At 40.6% G+C, this 19297-nt stretch overlaps 1 protein-coding gene across 1 annotated transcript in view; it reads left to right on the top strand.

Annotated features, from left to right (window-relative positions):
• RADX (RPA1 related single stranded DNA binding protein, X-linked) overlaps positions 1 to 18399 on the top strand; it is a 20268-nt gene extending 1869 nt beyond the window's left edge. The window contains exons 2-15 of the mRNA XM_032228567.1: positions 904 to 1096; positions 3088 to 3189; positions 5013 to 5067; positions 5203 to 5294; positions 5370 to 5492; positions 6928 to 7035; positions 7489 to 7656; positions 8368 to 8528; positions 8937 to 9073; positions 11000 to 11065; positions 12414 to 12493; positions 15275 to 15571; positions 16321 to 16479; positions 17474 to 18399. Of these exons, the coding sequence (XP_032084458.1) occupies positions 904 to 1096; positions 3088 to 3189; positions 5013 to 5067; positions 5203 to 5294; positions 5370 to 5492; positions 6928 to 7035; positions 7489 to 7656; positions 8368 to 8528; positions 8937 to 9073; positions 11000 to 11065; positions 12414 to 12493; positions 15275 to 15571; positions 16321 to 16479; positions 17474 to 17628 (1896 nt within the window). The 3' untranslated portion in view covers positions 17629 to 18399. The remainder of the gene's footprint in view (positions 1 to 903; positions 1097 to 3087; positions 3190 to 5012; positions 5068 to 5202; positions 5295 to 5369; positions 5493 to 6927; positions 7036 to 7488; positions 7657 to 8367; positions 8529 to 8936; positions 9074 to 10999; positions 11066 to 12413; positions 12494 to 15274; positions 15572 to 16320; positions 16480 to 17473) is intronic.
• The last annotated feature ends 898 nt before the right edge of the window (positions 18400 to 19297 follow it).

Raw genomic sequence — 19297 nt, 5'->3', positions numbered from 1 at the left:
CATTGTCCAAATGCCACCTTTATATAAAAGTTGTCAGACGCAAGTACTTAAATTGTGGCGTTTGTGCAATGATGTGATCACCACATGCCTCTAGTACAATAACATGCAATTAAATAACCTATTGGGTTTGTTTAGAAGTGTTTATTTTGCTTAGCCAATGTTGAGAGAAGGGAAGCAGGTATGATTCTTCATCCACTATAACAATTATATGAAATAACATGTCTTCTGTAGACTTCTGAAATTTCCCTTAAGTATGTTGTTACTTTTGGTACTGCTTATTTTCAGATATTGTGTTCCATTTGACACTTTGTCTGCTAAAACAGCTTCATCTTGTATAGGCTCATTCCCATGGTATCCACCCTCACGATTCCTATGTCTTGAGAAGAAAAATCTCATCCTTAAACTAAGCCCTTTGAGGGGTCCTTGGTGCTCTCTGAGCTTCCTTGTTTTCATTACCCAAACTAGGTAACATACTTGGTGCTAGTCAAGCAAGAGAGCACCAAGGATCCCTCATTTCAACCCCGAGCTACACATATTCTCCTTTATTGTTACTAAGCCCTTTGTTCCTCCCTTTTTCAGACCCTCTTGTTCCTTCCCAGTTTCAGCTCCTGTGGAATGTTTGCTTTAATGATTGGAATTTCACAGCTTAATATTGTATGCCCTTGATTAAAGTAAATCCTGCTGAATTTACATGGGGAAATATAGATAAGATAATGTAAAAACTTTCTGAATAAGAGCAGTGACGCTCCTGTTTTTTGTAAAGCATGTTGCATATAATTTTCGATGATAAATTTAGGAGCAAAGTGCACAGAATGAAAAGCATGCTTCAACCTCAAGCCTTTAAAATAGCATTTCAGTAATGTGGGCTTTAACTTTTAAGAGCAAATGTTCTCCTATTTGCAGGCTTATTTTGATGTGGCTGATCAATCTGGCATGGTGTTAATGGTGCTGTGGGGCTCTTTATGCCCTGAATGGTATCACAGTATGAAAATCGGCACAGTGCTGCTGCTTGAAAAATATGCTGTTAAAAAAAGTTTATCTTCTAACATGCAGTCAAGATCTGAAGATTTGCACATGAGGAGATTTAGTTCAATAGGTGAAGTATCTCAAATACATTTTTGGGGGGAGGGGGTATAGCTTTTAAAGAAAATCCATTATTTTCTGAGCCAAGGTGGCGCAGTGGTTAAATGCAGCACTGCAGGCTACTGCTAGATCAGCAGGTCAGCGGTTCAAATCTCACCGGCTCAGGGTTGACTCAGCCTTCCATCCTTCCGAGGTGGGTAAAATGAGGACCCAGATTGTTGGGGGCAATATGCTGACTCTCTGTAAACCGCTTAGAGAGGCCTGAAAGGCCTATGAAGCGGTATATAAGTCTACTGCTATTGCTATTTTGCAGACCACTTTTATCTGTCTGATCAACAAAGGTCTGTCTGAACATTCGTTTTGCCTGCATACAATGATGATCTGAGACAAAGAATATATGTTTGTTTGTTACTTCAGGCAGTGAAGAAACCGACTGTCATAACCAATCACTCCTGCAGTAATCATTCTCAAATAGCAGGAAGCCATTTCCCTACTTGGCTACACGACGTGGGATCTGTATCTAATCCATCTCTTCTCAGGAGGGCTCTGCCTGCCACAATTAGTTTCCAATTATTTTGACTTTGCTTGCATCTTTTAATTTTCTAAAGTTCTGGTTCTCTTTTGGACACAGAAATTGGCTGAGTGACTTTGATCTGGTCAGTTATTCTCAACCCTATTTAAACCAGGAAGCCTTTAAAAGTGTCAATCTACCAAAATGCACCAAATGGTGGATTTCAGCCCATAATCTTCCCTAAAGAAGCCTTCATCCTGCAGTAGATTGGTTTAGGCAGATGATAATTAGATACGCATATATAAGAAAATCTTCTGTAGTCAAGAAAGTGAAAACTTTCGTTGGTCAGAAGGAGCAATAAAGTAAAAACCTGTTAATGAACTTTAACAGTGACATTGATTCTAATGGTCTTGGTGAAATATTAGATTCAAGTTCATCAGCCTGAGACTTTTCAACTCTTATTTCTCAATAGGTCCATGGAAGCAGATTTTATTTGTTTTGTGTTCTGGAAATGCTGATAGGGTTCAGTTAGTAATGGCGAGTTAAAAATAATGTTGGCAGGAGGAAGGTCCAAGTGAAGGATAGGTGAACATTAAGCAGAATATTAACATGAAAAGCAAGGCCTCCTGCGGCATAAATAGGATGTCTAAATAGCTAATTATCTGTCATATTTAGCAGGCTCTTTTTGGTTGCTTGTGGTTAGAATATTAAACAAAGAATTTGAAGTACATGGTAAAAGAATAGCATGGCCAATTCTAATAGATTGCTTAAATTGCACTAATTAGCTCATTACGCTATGAACGATTTATTATTTTTAATGTCTTGATGCATTAATTTAAGAATATGGAAGGGGGAGTTTATACAAATATAAATGCTGGCTTTCCAAGGCAAACCATCATCGTTCCTTTGAGATTATTATAACCAAATTCTCCTGTTGCTTATGAATATTGATAACCATTGTTCAGTGTAAAACAGTTGCTAAGTCGGCTTTCTTTCCCCAGCTGGTAGAAAATAAAGAAAGAAAAATTGTGAAGAGCTATAGTTTTGTTGAAAAGAATTCCTATCTAGCGGTTTATGTGTTTCTTCTATATATCTAAGTACTCAGGCTGATTTTTAGTGCTCCAATATCAATGTTCTTTTCTGTAGCACATTTCTTGTAATTTATCTGTGATTTAAATGGCCTTGGAGTGGCCAGTTTTGTAAAAGGCGAGATGAACTGGTTTTTTTAGATTTAATTCCCAAGAAATACAAATGCAATATCTGTCTGCAGTAGTTTAAAACAGCTGCTGCTTTGGGGGGAATTTCTTGTCCTTTGAAGCCCTTCAGTTTTCTTTAACATGTTTATGCAACTTGCCACATGCTGTCCCCAAAGAATTTAAAATTGGATCAAACCAACTTTTATAAAAATGTATGTTTAAATGACTAGAACAAAACTAATGTAGCTAGTAATTCAGTCAAACATAATTGTCATCATCTGGTTAATTCTTTTTTAGAAATAGCTTTGAACGTTCGAGACCCTCCAGCTAAAATTAACATCATTCCAGAACATAAAATTAAACCAGAATGGAAGTTACCCGAAGTTGAATATCATTTGTAACAAGGTTATTACTACGACTATTATTATGTCTTTTTTCATGAATTATTTTTACGACTAAAATATTAGTGTGAAAAAATTGAGAGGGAGACTACAAAAAAATGAATTCTGACATTTATAAATGCTATATGATAATAGATATTAATTCTGTAGTACTATCAACAGTGTTAAGAGAGTACAACAAAGCCAGATTATTATTAGCTGCATTTGTGAATGTTACTGCCACAAGCCTGCTGCCCATGTGGACATGATGGCTTTCTCGGTTAGAAGAAGCCGGGCTAAAATTCTGTAAAGAAGCAATAGATTCTCTGCACATTTATTCCCAAGGAATAGAGCTATTGCATGGCAAAGAACTTTTTATTTTAATTTTATTGTATGCCATCTATTTCCCAAAGCACTGGGCAGTTAAATATCATAAAAATTACCAAAATGCCTCAAAAATAGTAAACCCACTCATAAAATAAATCCAAAAGAGTATCAAAATTAAATCCCTTGTTGTCTGAGCCACTTCATTTTGCATCAGTCGTAGCCTCTGAAGGCTTTCTAAGACAGAGTCATCACAGTAATCCAAATAGGAGTGGCTCAGTCACAAGGGACTAAGGAAAAGCCTTCCCAATCCCAAAAAGGAGACAATTGATGTGCGAGATGTAACTACAAAAACTCGCCTGGCTACAGCCGCCATTTCTTTACCATAAAGTTTTCAAATATCTCACAAACATTTGGGGTTAGGTAGTATGGGAGAATCAGTGACATGCGGTGAGGTTTATGGCTGGTGAGGCAGTGACACAGTGGTGGGTTTTAAAATTTTTTAGACTTGTGGACTTCAACTCCCAGAATTCCACAGCCAGGCATGCTCAGTTCCGATTTAAAGCAACAGCATTTGTTTTTCTCCTTTGCGAAAAAGTTTCCTTCATTCTTTTTTTTCTCCCTCCCACTCCTTCCTCCCTCTTTCCCTCCCCCCTCTCTCAAACAGACACATGCACACAGAGAAGTTGGATTGGACTATCTCCCCTACCCCCTTCCCTCCCTCACTCACTCTCTCTCAAACAAACACAAACACAGAAGTTGGATTGGATATATTTTCCAATGGCTTGAAAGCAGCTCCTCTGCCATACCCCTCCCTCCCCCCATTTCCCTGTTGCCTTCCCCAAACACCTCCACCATTGCAAATGCAGCCTGCTGTCTGGGTGGGAAATGCCTGAAACGCAATAAAGCCGACCCACCCACTCACCTCCTGCTTGCAGGCTGGGGTGAGAGAGAGGCAGAGAAGCCGGAGGGGAGCTGATCCGTGCCTTTGATTGCAGGCAGAGCCACGTTGCCTTTTCAAACTTGTAATCAGTGAAGCTGGGCTTATATAGTTTTATCCAGGTGTGTGTGTGTGTGTGTGTTTGAAAAGACAACGTGGCTCTGCCTGCAATCAAACTACACTTGGGGAGGGATCTACCCTTGAGGATGAAGTTTGAATTCCTCCCCCTCCCTCCGACCCACGTGTACGTTTTCCAGCTGTTTCAGAGAGGATTTCAACTCTGCTCATGCCTACCATCATGAAAAGGAAAAAAAAAATGTAAAAGGTGGCAGGAGAACGACTTGCCTCACCTACGTCAGGAATTTTTCAGCTTTTAACCCTTGCTTAACTCTGCTCGAGTGATCATAAAACGCCTAAAGTCGGACTAGATTAGGCACGTCGTTCTCCTGCCCCCTCCTATAGCGGGTGCTTTTTTAAACAGTTAAGCAGAGTCATCCACAGTGACTCTGGCAGCAACTAGCTCAGCCTGACTTCAGCTCTTGCCCTTTTCCTTTTACATTTTCTTTTCATGATGACAGTGATGAGGCTCTGCCACCCCTGTCTGCACGTCCCTGGGGAGAGCCAAATTCTCAGGTGAAGTCATAGACCAGCTTGTTGCATTGTTTGAACACCTCCATTTAATGACTTTCTTGGACAAATAAATTTCTGGAATCTAGTGGATGGCTTTTATCTGTGATATCCTAAGATCTGTTGTGCTTTGAATCCCAGGTCCGAATTGGATAACTTAGCACAAAATCAGTTTTGTGATATCATTGGACTTGTACAGTATGTTGGACGGGTTGAGCGCAAGAAGAAAAAAGGTATTTTCAAAGATTATATATTTAGCTATAAAAACACATTTAGAACATTGATTAACATTTATTTTGTCTATATAGGTTATATGGATGACTTTTGGACATATCGCTGGGTACATGTTATTGATGGGACCTCAGAGCAGCCTTTTATAATGGAATTGTTTTCCACATCTCAGCCAGATGTGTTTGAGAAAATTTACCCAAGTACGTATTCTATAAATCTCTGTTTAATATAATCGTTCTGTCAAATTTGTTCGGAATTTGAGGAATCAGAGTATTGAGTTACACTCACATTTTCTTCATCATAGTAGAAAGGATGAACTCTAAAGAATTCTTGGATTTCATTGATCCTAAACTCCACATATTTATCTGATGGAAGAGAATATTTGCAGCCTGGGGTTGAACTGAGGGCCCTTGGTGCTCCCCAAGCTTGGTGGTTTTCTTGCAGACGTTTCATAACCAAACTAAGTAACATCAGTAGAAGACTGCAAGAACTGGTTTAGCAACAGCAAAATGAACTGACAGCATATACCTCTTGTTTCCTTTTCCCTTCCATATTCCATCTGAGAATAAGATAATGTGAAGTAACTATTGGTGCTTATAAGCTTTCCTTGTACGTAGCTTTATCTCACGAGAGAAGGTAAGATTGCGTTGGAGTTAGGAACAATCATCGGGACTTCAGAACACTGTTGTTGATTATAAATTAAGAGGGTGTGTAAATATGAACCTAAAAAGTAATAACCACCACATTGGATCACACCAAAGGCCTCATTAAGTCCAGCTTCTAATAGGCATCTGCATGCTTTTGGTAACTTTACAGTTTGAGCATGAATGTAATGATCACATGAGTCCCCCATCTCTTCCACATTGTTTCTCCAGGAAGTGTTCTCCATTTGGTGATAAACAAGCTGTTTCTCATAAGGAGCTGGTGCAATATTGAAAGTTTCAGATTGCAGGTGATACTAGAGGAAGCATTCTCCAAAGGATGCTTCATCTAGTATCTAAGCGATCACTTGTCTCTACATTTCATCCGGCAACATTTTATTTTTCTGTGCACACAGGATGTTTTTCAGTGTCACATGGCATCTCTGCACACAAGATTGTCTTCTGTAGTTTACAGTAACAGAGATACTGCTCTTATCAATCGGCACTGTATAAGCACCAGGCCCAGGGCAGAAAGTGTTCTGAAAAAAATAATTTGCTGCAAAAAAAAACCTTAAGAGAGTGAGTTAAGTTTACAGATTATAATAATTAGTTGGCTTTTGATTGTTTCTCTTTCAAAACTTACCATTTAAAAACTTTGTATGTTTTTCTATGTATCACAATCAATTTCAGTCACGGATAGGCACCAATCATCTTTTTGTAAAAATTGATTTGGGTCTGGTTATTATACAGTATGTAATGTTATGATTTGCTTTAATTGGGATTTACAAAAATGGTTTTAAGGTTTGATTTTTAACCTTGGATGTAACTGTAAGCTGCCCAGAGTTACCTGATGAGAAGATGGATAGCCAATAAATTTTATAAATAAATAAATAAAAATGGGGAATTGTATGCTGCTTTTAATCTGCTTTGATTGGAGTAACTTCTAAGCCAAATAAATAAATAAAGAGGTGATATGATGCTTCTCCCTTACTAGTGACCTACTTGGTATGTACCCAGATGAGAGTGGAAAAAAATGTTTCCGAGAATGGCTCCAGTACATCCTATTTAACAACATCTATGAAAACTCAAATGTTCATTACAGGTAAAAAATAACAACCGTCTCTTTTGTAAAAACACCTAACTTCATTTCCAGGCTTAATCTATCAAATCACGTCAGTTCTCTTTTTATCTCTGTATTGTTTTATCAGTTTCTGTTACCCATCTCTGCAGTATTGTGCTTTTGCAGTGCTGCCCCCTTTTATTCCTTACATGAGGATCTTGCCAGATGACACAGCCCCAAATGGCCTGATTGCTTCCTCTAATTTGGCAGATTTCCACTGATGTTTTCTCAAGAGTGACAGCCTCATGCGTTCTTATTTCGTTTTAATGTATGCCAATTAATGTACGTTTAAAGTGACAAAGTTTCTACATTTTACATTCTCTAGTCTATTCTCTATTCCCATACTGTTCTGTTCTCTATTCTGTTCTCTATTCTATTTTCTAATCTAATTAATCGAATCTGCCTTTTTTTTCCCCTTTGTTTTCTCTAACCTAGGATGGCATAAGGACCAGCCATATATAAAAGACCCGAAAGTGCAAAACTTTATCCAGTGGGTGAGAAGGCAAGAGGAAGCTTTTCACGTGGACAAAGTCTTCATTGGGGGATACTATCGTTTCCCGCCACTCCCAAGTACATTTGCAGAATATTGCAAAAATATGAATGGTATGCCATTTTCCTTCTGCAGGACAGTTTGGAGTAGCCGTATTTGGAGACAAAATATTTCTGTGCCTAGTAGAAATATTTATAGGTGCTGAGAGTTTGTCATTAGTTAAGGTTGCAGCAAAGCGTAACGATTCTTCATTCGTTTTCCCCTTTTAAACTTTTGTAAGATCAGTAGTTTAACTGGAGTCCTATTTTAGCTCCATCTCAAAAATATAGCTGGACGGTGTTTGAATTTTAAGTGACACTATATGGTGTCATCTATTGAAGATCAGTGTGCAAATGGAGGAACAGAGAATGCCTCCGCTTTATGGTTCATGCCGGAATGATGGTTGTCAACAGGATTGTTTCTTTCTTTCCTCATCCACATGGCAGGTCAGTTTGAGACAGTTGGGGGATTAACCCCATGATACACAAAGTGTCCTTAATGGGATGAGAATGAGAGGGGCACCAGAAACATACTATAATAGTGGGCGCATCCCGTAACAACTTAATTTTATAAGGATGTCTACCACTTTTGTGCTCTTAAAGGAGGCTTATGGGTTGCACTTGAGACAGACTATAAGCCAGTTTTTCTCAGTCATTTGCAAAATGGACTTACTCAGATCGGTGCTGTGCCAGTTTCAAAACAATAACCATGTTAGATTCTTTGTCGTCCGAATTTTATCTACCTGTATTTATTTGGTGCTATCTTTCTTAAAAATTGCATTTCAGAAGAATTGGTTTTGATATCCATCAGTAAAATTGAGAAGGAGATTGACAGTTTGCACTACAGGGAACAGAAGCGCATTGCTTTTCAAGGGATAATTAGTGCTATAAGATGTGTCAGCTGCAGCAGTACCTCCCAGGATGCAGTGGGAGAATTGGCAATGCAGGTATGGTACTTCAGCATTAATAGCCTAGCACTCAAGACGGTATGAGCATGATTAAAACTGAGACACTTTGCGTTTTAATTTAAAGAACCTGTAGTGATGACTTCTTAACTTATTTTTTCCTCTTATTTTGAATATGTGTAAAATTAGAAATTTTTGGTTTAAGCTTTTGTGATACCATGAACTTTTTAAAAAAGATCTTGCTATATGTCGTGATATATGGTTTCACTAAAGCAGTGGAAATAAATTGGAAGGGTATTTCAGACAGAACTTTATATCCTGTGTGGGTTTTTTTCCTGCTGAATTGATCCTGCTGTTTGTGGTAATGAAACTGAATCTAGCTTTTAAAAAAATATGGAAAGTACTAACTGGTGGACAGTGTGTAAATTTGATTTAAAATTATTTCTGCAGATCGAGAAAATGCCACCAACCTCTTCGTCACAACACCAGCAAGCAAGAGAATCAACTTCTAAAGCGAGGTCACCATCTCTAGCGCAACAAACTATAGTGACCAGGAGTTTTGCAAAGAGACAGATTTCAGCTGCAGAGTAAGGAAATGTTTGCTTTTGAAGTGGAACAGAACCTCTGGTTTCTCTGGCAATTGTGTATTTTACGTTATAGTCCAGTGGTGGCAAATCTTTTGGCCTTGGTGTGTCAAGAATTTGGAAAACACCTTTTTTGACTTCGTTGAGGTGTCACACACACACACACACACACACACACACAAAAACACAAACCTGATCCCCTGAACAAAAGAGAACCAATTTTCTACTCCCCTCTCGTCTAGTAGGCCACCCTGAAGAGTGGCACTCAAGAGCAGCATCAAGGCTAGGCCTGAAAAATATTCAACACGCCAAAAATAATAGGATGGCACTTAAAAGGGGTGTATGTGGAGATTTGCATCCAGGTAGGAAAAAAAGGAAGGCACAGATAAAAAATAAAGAAGACTTATTGTATCAGTAGGCACAAATGAAAAGCATCTGGATGTTCACCACAAATTAGACCGTGAGCTAGCAGTGTGGTGCAACTGCTAAAAAAGAATTATTTTTTTTTACTCTGCCTTGGTCAGACCCCACATGGTTTTTTTTGTGGCCTGTCAGTCGGCAGCCAAATCAGGTGAGAAGGTGGCAGGGGAGTCAGGGCCAGCATCAAGGCAACCCGAGAACTCCGAGGGGCAAGTGGGAATGAAGCTGTCAGAGATAGAAACACAGGCAGAGCCTGGGCTGTCCTGTCAGCTGTCGTATGCAGAGTCAACAGTCATCTAAAAGCTATCAGCCTGGCCACTCTCCAAGCCTGATAAAGGTCAGTAATTGTGAACTATCTTGAAAGACTTGGAGAAGAGGGGTTGAGTTGGGAGAAAGGCCACAGGTGGACGGTGAATGGCCCCTCCCAGAGGAAATAAAAGAGGAGCGAAAGGGGAGTTTGCAGGAGACCATTAGTTCGCTTAATTGGCTCTTGACTCTCCGAGGCTCCTTGCCAGGCTTTGCAGATATTGGCCTGGCAACTCTCCAAGCCGGATAAGGTCTGTGACTGTAAATCTTCCCCTGAAAGACTTTGCTGGATGGGAATGAGCAGAATTCACAGGAAATTAATAAAAGGGGTTCTTGTCGGGACAAGGAGTTTGCTTTGTGCTCATGGGAAGCCTCGGTCAGAACAAACAGCTGGGTCCAGTGCCTGATGCGCAGAAGGCAGTGGAGAGGAAACCAGTAGAAATCAAGGAAAGATTTGGTAGCTGGGGCATAACAGAATTCTTGTGTGTAGTTCTCACTTTAATCATTGTTTAAAAATGATAATGATGGAGCCAGCTCAGAACTGAACTCTCAAGATGACAAGAGCTCTGGAAACCAAGCAGTTATTTTTTTTAAAAATTGGTATGTTTAGCCTACAGAAGAGAACCGAGTTTCTGTTCCCCCAGAGGGCAGGACCAGAACAATAGATTCAAATTACAGGGCTAAGTATCGGGCGTAACTGCTTGACCCGATGACCTGTCAGTCTTCGCAGGTTACAGCATGAAGTGGTCAGTTCTCCTTTACTGCAGATCTTGGATGGAAGCCAAATTGTCATCTTGTCAGAGTTGATTTTATGGTTCCTTCACTCAGCAAGCAGCTGGACTAGATTCCCCCTCATTCAGTGCTATTTTAATGGTTCCTGTTGAGGGATCCTAGGATGGAGGGTGGGACAAATTCCAAGCAACATCAGGTGTCCTCTTATGGAAAGCTAGGACTTCACCTCACACTCTCTGTCACACTCGCCTCAGCGTGCAATGCATTTAAACATTTGTTTCTTAATATCGCCCAGCCTCGCAGACTACCAAAAAAATACAAAACAGAACTAATTGGTAATAGATGGAAGCGTTTTAATTCTCTTTGGAAACATAATTATGTGATCTGAGCTCATGGTAAAAAGAAGCTGTTTTATTGTAAAATAATTGATGCCTCCAAATAAACTTGACGCTTGTTAACTATATTTTTAAGGACCACAAATCACCCTCCTGTGTCTTCTCAGCATTCATATTTGACAAGGTCAAGCAAAAGAAGAAGGTAAGTGGCCAATTCTTCGTAATTTCATTGCATTTTTTTAAAGTGGTGATTTATTTTGCTGTCTAGCCATTTTAATTTTTTTTAATTCTTTTTTTTTTTTTTTTTTTTTTTTGCAAAACTGCCGTGTATTTTTGTACAGCTCATAATGTCCCATTGTAACCTCATCTACATATCTGCTGGATTGTTGTAGGGAGGGGAATATAGTCTTTCCGTAGAGGCTGGAATAGGAGAGTCTTCTATCCAAGCTATTTTATTATGTCGACTTAAAATGAGGATGTTTTTAAATTGTGAGGAGTAAGCGTGCTTTCATTCTACCTATTTTGCTCAGTCACTGGACATCTGTCTTCAAGGGGAGCATAAGTGCTGTAAAATTAACACTAATCTGGGTCAGATATCAAGATGCAGATACTGTATATAAGTGTTGTGGCCTGTCGGCTGCCGGCCTCCCCAGCAGCCAAATCGGAGGAGGAGGCAGTGTGGGAGTCCAGGGTCAGCATCAAGGCAACCTGAGAGCTCCGAGGGGGAAGAAGGGAATGGAGCTGGCAGAGAGAGAGAGGGAGAGACAGAGGTGGAGTCTGGGCCGTCCGTCAGCCCTCAGAGGGAGAGTCAAGAGCCCCCAGGTCTGGAGGTGGCTGATGAGGAAGAGGAGGAACAGCCGGGTCCAGTGCCTGATGTATGGATGCGCAGAAGGCAGAGAGGAGAGGAGAGCAGTGGAAATCTATGGGCCGGTCCTTGGGACGGAAGAGCCACTGCCACTAGCGAAGCCCCACCCGAGCTCTGGGGATCAAAGGCAGCGGGAGGAGGTGAACAGATGTGGCAGAGAACTATTCATCTTCTGGCTGTAGGGACTTGTGAGCCTGCGGTGAGAGAGAAACTTTTACCTGGGACTGTTGGCACTCTTAATAACGGAATCTTTGGGTTAACTTCAGAAGGTTTGTCGTGGTTGGGGAGCTGGGTCAGAATAGTAAGGGTTGTATTTCTGTGACAATGTCATCCCATTTTTCTTACCATTTTTGCCTGTTCTAATTGGCAGTAAATGCTGGTGCTTCCCTCTACTTTCCTCAATAGCTATTAGTGACTCACCTGAGATCTGGTTTTCCCCAGCCAGACTTCTAACAATAGTTTGGGAGCAGGGGAAGGGCAGGGAAATTAAATGGGAAGGATGGGGAATCCCCTTCCCTGGGTGCTTGTCATTTATAGACACACATAGCAGCTTTGTCATATTTTCTTTTTCACCCATAACATAAGATTAATCACCTTAAGGTTCTACAAATTGAAATTCGTAATTATGGAAAATACGATAAGATATTTTGGTGCTCTCAGTGATCATCTGCTTGGATTTTTGAAGGTTGTCCAATTTTCAGCAAGATAATTCTGACGCCAACAAAGACAATACAGAAGTGGTGGAAACAGCACAGACGCACCAAAGTATGTATGTCTCTGAAGGTTATATAAGTAACAGCTTTTTACCTTCCAGTAAGCTAGGGTGGAAAACAAATAGTAATAATATGCTTCCTCCATCTCTGATGTTATTGTTAATATGTTAATATATACGGTTTTTACATGGTTGCCTAGGTAAAATTTTATTTTTCTGTGTTGCTCAGCTCCTTGATGCTTATTGAAAGAGAAGCAGTAAAGACACATTGCCCAGAATAGGTCAGCCTTGCTTAATAATTTCGGTTTGATTTCCTCCTTATGAGGTGCAACGGTTTTACTACCTTATGAATGTAGCAATGTGATTTAGGACAGGGGTCCCCAACCCCCCCCCGGTCCCTGGAACAGCACCGGACCACAGCGTGCCAGTAACCGGTCCGCACGAACAAGCGAAGGCCCATCCACGGGATGCAAGGCAGCACACGCAACCACCCCCCTTCCGGTCTCCACAGAGAGCCACTCCCTGGTGCTCGAAAGGTTGGGGTGGGGCTCTTTAGGAGGCATCTGGTAGATCAGGGCTGTCAAACTCCTGGCCCCGGGAGACGGATGCGCCACCCGCTGCCCACACCCACTTTAGCGAAGGGAGGGAAAGTCCCGATACGTCATGTGATGCTACCGTGACAATGTGAGTTTGACACCCCTGCTGCAGATCCTTACTGGTTATTTTGCCATATTTGATTCTGGTATGCAGATCTAGTGTACAAAACAGCTAAATGGCGCTGTAGAGTTTTGTTTTAAAGTCAATGGTTCCTGGGGATCAGGAGGAGAACTCCGATGCCCTGGCAGTTGGTATTACCCAACAATTCAAGTCTTCTGCAGTGCTGCTGATGTTCATCTTGAATGGATGCCTGCTTTCAAATTGCATTGAAAGAGTCGTGTAAGCCGGTTGTTTGAGGCTTTCATTGAAATCATTAGTGCAGCTTTTTGCATTATTCATTTTTTGCAGCATTTTGGATGGCATAGTCTCATGGCCTTTGCCGTTTGGAGTTAATTCTATTATACAAATTAAAGGCGAATGAGAGGCCGTCTAAAAATAATCTAAAGCAGAATAGACAACATATTAAACATCCAATTAACCATCAAATAATTTATTTTCCTAGTCATAAAAAATATCTATTAATACAATTGTAGTATGTACTTTAGTCTTTAATAATGACCTGTCCTATTAGTGTTTAGATTTCTGTCGGGAGCTATTAAGCAACTTGTTTATGGAAGGACTATATCATAAAATAAAAAGTTAATTTCTATTGCATTTATCTATTACATTAGTACTTCTTGCGGTTATATTATAATTATCATTTGTGCTTATCTCTTTTTAGTTTTTGGACTAACACTATTCTATACATCAGTGGCCCTAGAATATAAAAATATTGAATTTATTACAAAGCTAGAAAGGTTACTTACTCAAGCAGTATCGGAATTGGATTGGCAAATATTCTTAGATTGGGGTGAGCAACTTTTTCCCAGCTCCAGTTAAATTTTAGAACACCTGTGACCGCATTTTTAAAAAATAGTGAGTAGAGTGAGAACGAAAACCAAATTTGAATTAATCTAGCGAAAAATTAAATATGGTTAATTATGACTTCCCTGTGGGAAGAAGCCAAAACCAAACAATAATTGGGTGCCAGATCTTGGAGGTTGTATAGCTATGATTTAAAATGACCCAATAGCTTACATATTATGCCCGTTATAGAAAAAATGGCCGGTCGTATCAATCAAATAAATAATCCTGCATGACACAGAAGAATTCAAGGGCTCCCAAAAGGAAGGGAAAAAAGCTCACAATTCCTAGTAAGTTATGAAAAAAATCGGTAGACAAATTCTTTTTCTAGAGGCACAACTAGAGGTCTCTGCTCACACTCGGTTGCCACTTCAGGGCTCAGCTGCAGATGATAATCCCACGTAACATGCATTGGCTTTGAAAGCAAGAGTTGAGTTATTTTATTTTGGGGGATTTTTTTTGGCCTTCTGCTTGTTGATGTGAAACTTGATCACAGCTGATGAAGCAAGATCCAATCTGGCTCGGTTCACCAGGGGAAAGAATCCTCTTGTTAGTCAACAGGAGGGCTGATTTATCACCAGTTTAACAAGTACAGAAACACCAGCCAATCGCTGGCCATCAACACACCAGTCAACCAATAGAAAGATGCAGGGGTGGTATTCACTCACCTTCCCTACTGGTTCTCAAATGTGAGCGCATGCGCCACGTCCACACATGCGCTCAGCCTTCCATGCAGGCGCTTTGGCTTTAAAAAGTGCCTAAATGGGATGCGTGTGGGCGGGGCGCCCCGCAATTTCAGCTACTTGTTCTGGTGAACCGGTCCAAAGCAGCAGAATTCCACCTCTGGGAGGGTGCCATATAAATAGGAAACATAGAATAGCCCAAAGTACATATTCCCGTAGAGAGGAGTTCCCTGAGGATGGGCTCCGGGGCGAATAAAAAAAATCAGAAGACTCAACCTCTGGTCCTGGCGACCGAACAAGATTGGATCTTGCAACATTATCCTGGGACACGCATATTTGCCTTCCTTCGTGAAAGCGGACGGGTTTTAGTTCACACCTCTGGAGAGATTATGGCTGGTTTGCCTTTCTATCGGCCAGAATCCTTGTCTCAGTTCTAGAATACACCTCCGCTATAGAAGTCTTCAGGCGCTCCCCTTAGGTAGGCTGAAGAAGCTCATCTGCTTTGCTGTTTTGAGTGCCTTGCCTGGTCAAGGAAAGGTGCTCAAAGATATTTAAAATCTTCTGGATTACAGATTACTATCTTTATATTAGCAGGTGACAAAGAAGTAGCTGATGGATCTGGAAAAGGTCACCCACAAAGGATGTGCCACAGCTCCTGGGAAAGTCTTCGCTGGACCGCCGTAAAAGAGACATTAGCACAGCACTTGAACTTCAGCAAGATTTTCCCAGAAAGCTTCCCTTGGAAATTTAATTATGCCCACAAAGAAGCCCTGATGAAGAAATGCAATCTTCAAGCAGCCCAGTTCCAGCCAGAAAAATGCCTGGCGAGTGGAGAAATTAGTCACTTGAAAAGTAACCATCTCCAATATTATCAAGTGACTATTCTTGGTAAGTAACCACTGACTTCGGCACGCCTTGAAAATTGAACGTTTTGTGGAGCTTTGTCTTAACAAAAAAAGTGCTACAAGGTGCGCAATTCATGTTGGCTGCTCTGAAGGAATGGGACTTATTTTTAGAGCAACTGGAAAGGAGGTCAGCCAGATCCCCAAAGAACCCTTTTCCATATGGCCAAAGAGGCTGTGAAAGACATTATCCTTGAAACAAGGGAATTTGAAGAGTAAACCCAAACTTTCAGGGTGCTAAAAGCATAACAAATCGTTCCTGGACTTGTACCACCATACTTGATCTGCCCTAAACGGGGAATATTATGGGTTTAGGATTGGTCAACTTACTGTATGTGGTTCAGTTTAGAAATACGATGATAGAAACAGCTCAAAATGTACTGTAGTAGTCTGAAAGGAAGACATGATGAAAAACCCCACGGGTGGAGAATGGTCTGTGTTTAATGGAGTTATGCTCATATTTTGAAACATGACTTAGGACTGGTTATTATTGGTTTCCTTTTGAAGGAAACATTGGGAAAATGAACCCAACAACAAACCATTTAGGAATGCAGGTGTTTTCCTAAATCCTTTCAAGAAAAGGTTGGGCAGGCAATTGTCTCCAGCTTTGGGAAATGAAGACTTGATCCTTGGACTTAAAAAGATTTGTTTGATGACCAGATTCTTGAAGATGGTTTTTATAGTTCATTAACCCAGCTTTTTGGAATTAACCAAAGTAACGTATCTCTTGTACAGGCGTAAATAATGAAACAGCTGTAGACGTTGCCCTCCTGAAAGACTCTTCCTTATTTCAAGTCAAAGAGACACCACAAAATGCAGCACCTTCTCACAGAAACAGTTCTACACCTTGCCAGGAGACCATTAACCAAGAAGGACTTTTTGAGTCACTTCCAGGTAGGATCTTCCAGATAACAATGATTTGTATATGGCTGTTGTCACTTCTCTAAAAATAAGCAATTGCAAATTAACTATTAAGAATCTGACAACTCAATTCATAATAATCTCCACCGTAGATATGTCTTCCAAGCAATTTTATTTAGAACCAGATTGAGGGTTTTGCTGACTAGTTCTCGTCTAGCCTTAAGAATCATTTAAATCTAGATGGACCAATCCGTTTTCTTCTGAAGAGGGAGCAGCACTATTATCCAAGTAATGATACTTTTGAAACTCCCCCCTTCCTCTTTTTTTTCCTTTTCTGTTTTTAAAAATACTTATCCTGGCAGCTGTAAAGAATTTAAGAAGATATTTTCATGGCAGGTGGTTTGCCTTCAGTTCAGCTTTGAATTTATAACTTGAGAGTGTGGGTTGCTTGCAAATTATCCTCTTCAAATTATCAATGCCGACTTTCTCTCTGCTATGTTAAGAATTTCTATCTTCCAGATAATGGAAGATTAAGGAAGAGATCTTTGAGGGGCCAGTCAGTTTCTATAGATTTTTATATTGAAAAACGGGGAGCTATAATTGTCAAGAATAACTCTGCCAAAATCTGCAAAAGGGAAGAAGTTGACGTGCTCTTTTAAAATAAAAGCGGTGGATTGTAGGAGCGGAGTAGGTCGTTGCAGGACTCACCATTTAACTTCAGAAATGGCAAAGCACAGCATTACCCTCTTTTTAATTCTGGCCATGTATGGGTTTTGTTTAAAATCAAAACTGGCCGACACTCTTGCTGTCGCAGGGTTTGAAAAGTAACCTGGAGCTGCGATTGCTTGGCATATTAGGCAAGGTTTTTCTCTCTGTTGTAATTGGCTTGCCACATTACCGGGGGTGGGATTATTTTCCTTCCCCGTTCTTGCTCATAACCGTTCCGGAATGAATCGTAGGTCAGCTGATGAATAGGTAGCTGCTTTTCCTGAATGTGTAACATGCCCATTATCTGCTTGTATACTAGATGATCTCAAAGCTGCTGCCCTGGAGAACCAACGTGTTGTCTGCATCCTGGATGTTTGTTCTCTGGATAACAACCAAGCCGAAGTCTTGCTTAGGAAAATATATAAGATAACAGAAGTTGACGTTGTAAACCAAAAACAAATAAATGTATTGTAAACCAAGAAGAGAGTGTTTTTCTCCTGCTATGCTATCCGCGATTTGGATATTTTAGCAGCGGTTAAGGAAAGTTTTTGGTTCTTTCGTACTCGAATTTTGCAGAAGTGTTTTGATAGATGCTTGCCTCTCAAATCAGAGGTTTTTTTGGCAACAAGTACTGCACACGTATTGCTTTCTTAACCTTTGTTTAAGTTTAAAGTAGCAAAAGATAAGCCACCAATGCATCCGATAGTCAGATCCTGTTCTATGGTAAATGAAGATCGTACATGAGAAGACTGTGGCTCTTTTGCTTCTTATCTCTGCTTTCTAGGTGACGGAATTTGGTCTGATTAGGAAAAGTTTGTCGCCGGGAGTGAAGGTCTTTAGTTAGAATAGGGCAATCCAGCAGCAGCAGCGTGGTCTCCCTCAAAAGTTCCCCCCGTTAAATCATCTTTCATCAACGGTCTGCAGAAGGCTTGGATGAAGGAGGAAGGGAAGCCACCAGGACAGGGTTTGTATTTTGAGCTTGTGTGTGGAGCCTGCACAAATGCTGCAGTGGGGGAAGTGTGTCATTGCCGTAATCAAGCCTCTTAGATTTGCTGTGTCAACTCTGGATCATGATTACATTGCCAGCTGATCATTATACGGTTGCGGCCTCTTCCGCAGATGATGAGCCGTGGAGGGGGTGGGGAGGAACACTCCAATCAGAAGTCGTAATTTTGGGGTTTTGTTACGGAATGGAAATGAAGTAGAACTGCTGCATCGGGTGCAGAAGTGCCGGCAAAGGGCAAAGAGGTAAAATCTGATCATGTGGTTTGAGAGCGGGCAGAGTACAGAAGCAGCCCAGTCAGCCAGAAAAGGGGGGGGTTGAGCGTCTGTGAGTGCGTGCCTTTTAGGGTGACTTGGAAGAAACGAGCCGTCCTTGTTTTGTATATTGCGTCCCACTGTTGCTTTGATGCCGCAGTTACGTATTGGTCACAGAAAAACTGCTGGGTTTGTCCTGAAAACCACCCCTCTCGCTGCTGTCTTTCCTCCCCCAGACTGAAACAACAACCAGCCACCCCTTTCTATCAAGAAATGGGAGGTTTGACAAACGCCCTACCTGGTCCTTTTGGTGCCAAAGTCCGTTTCCTTTTTCTAGGGTTTGGATTGTTTTTATATATAACAATTATAATGTTCTGCAGTTGGCTTCTGTTTGAATATATTGATTTTAAGGTGTTGTCTGAAAAATTTTATACCGAAAGAAAGAATAAAAATGTTATCAGGTGTGTAATAGTATATAGTGCCAGAAGACGTCCTAACGCATTGCTTGCAGTTGGAAGAAATTTATATACACTTCTTGGTTCAAAGGGTTTCTCTTATTCCTGCTATTATTTCACAACATGGATGGGTAGTGGGGGAAGAAGAGGATTTGCCAAAAGTGTTGATGATTACAACCAGTATTAGAAAATTAAGTCGCAAAAGATTGATAGAGCCAGCATGTTATTTGTGTTCAAACCCGGGTTAAAAAAAAAAAAAGTAGACCCACCAAAAATCAGTGAGATACGTCCAAACTCTGTGTATTTTTATAACATTCATTTGAAGCGAAGTTTCGCTTAAAAAGTGCTTTAAAATAAAAGTGATGTTACATATTAAGAGAAACGGGAGACTGGGAATTCTAGTCCTGCTTTAGGCACAAAGCCAGCTGGGT

Source organism: Thamnophis elegans, chromosome 12, assembly GCF_009769535.1.
Source record: "Thamnophis elegans isolate rThaEle1 chromosome 12, rThaEle1.pri, whole genome shotgun sequence".
Classification (NCBI taxonomy): domain Eukaryota; kingdom Metazoa; phylum Chordata; class Lepidosauria; order Squamata; family Colubridae; genus Thamnophis; species Thamnophis elegans.
The sequence above is the reverse complement of the archived record's forward strand: the minus strand, read 5'-3'. Positions and strand labels throughout refer to the sequence as shown.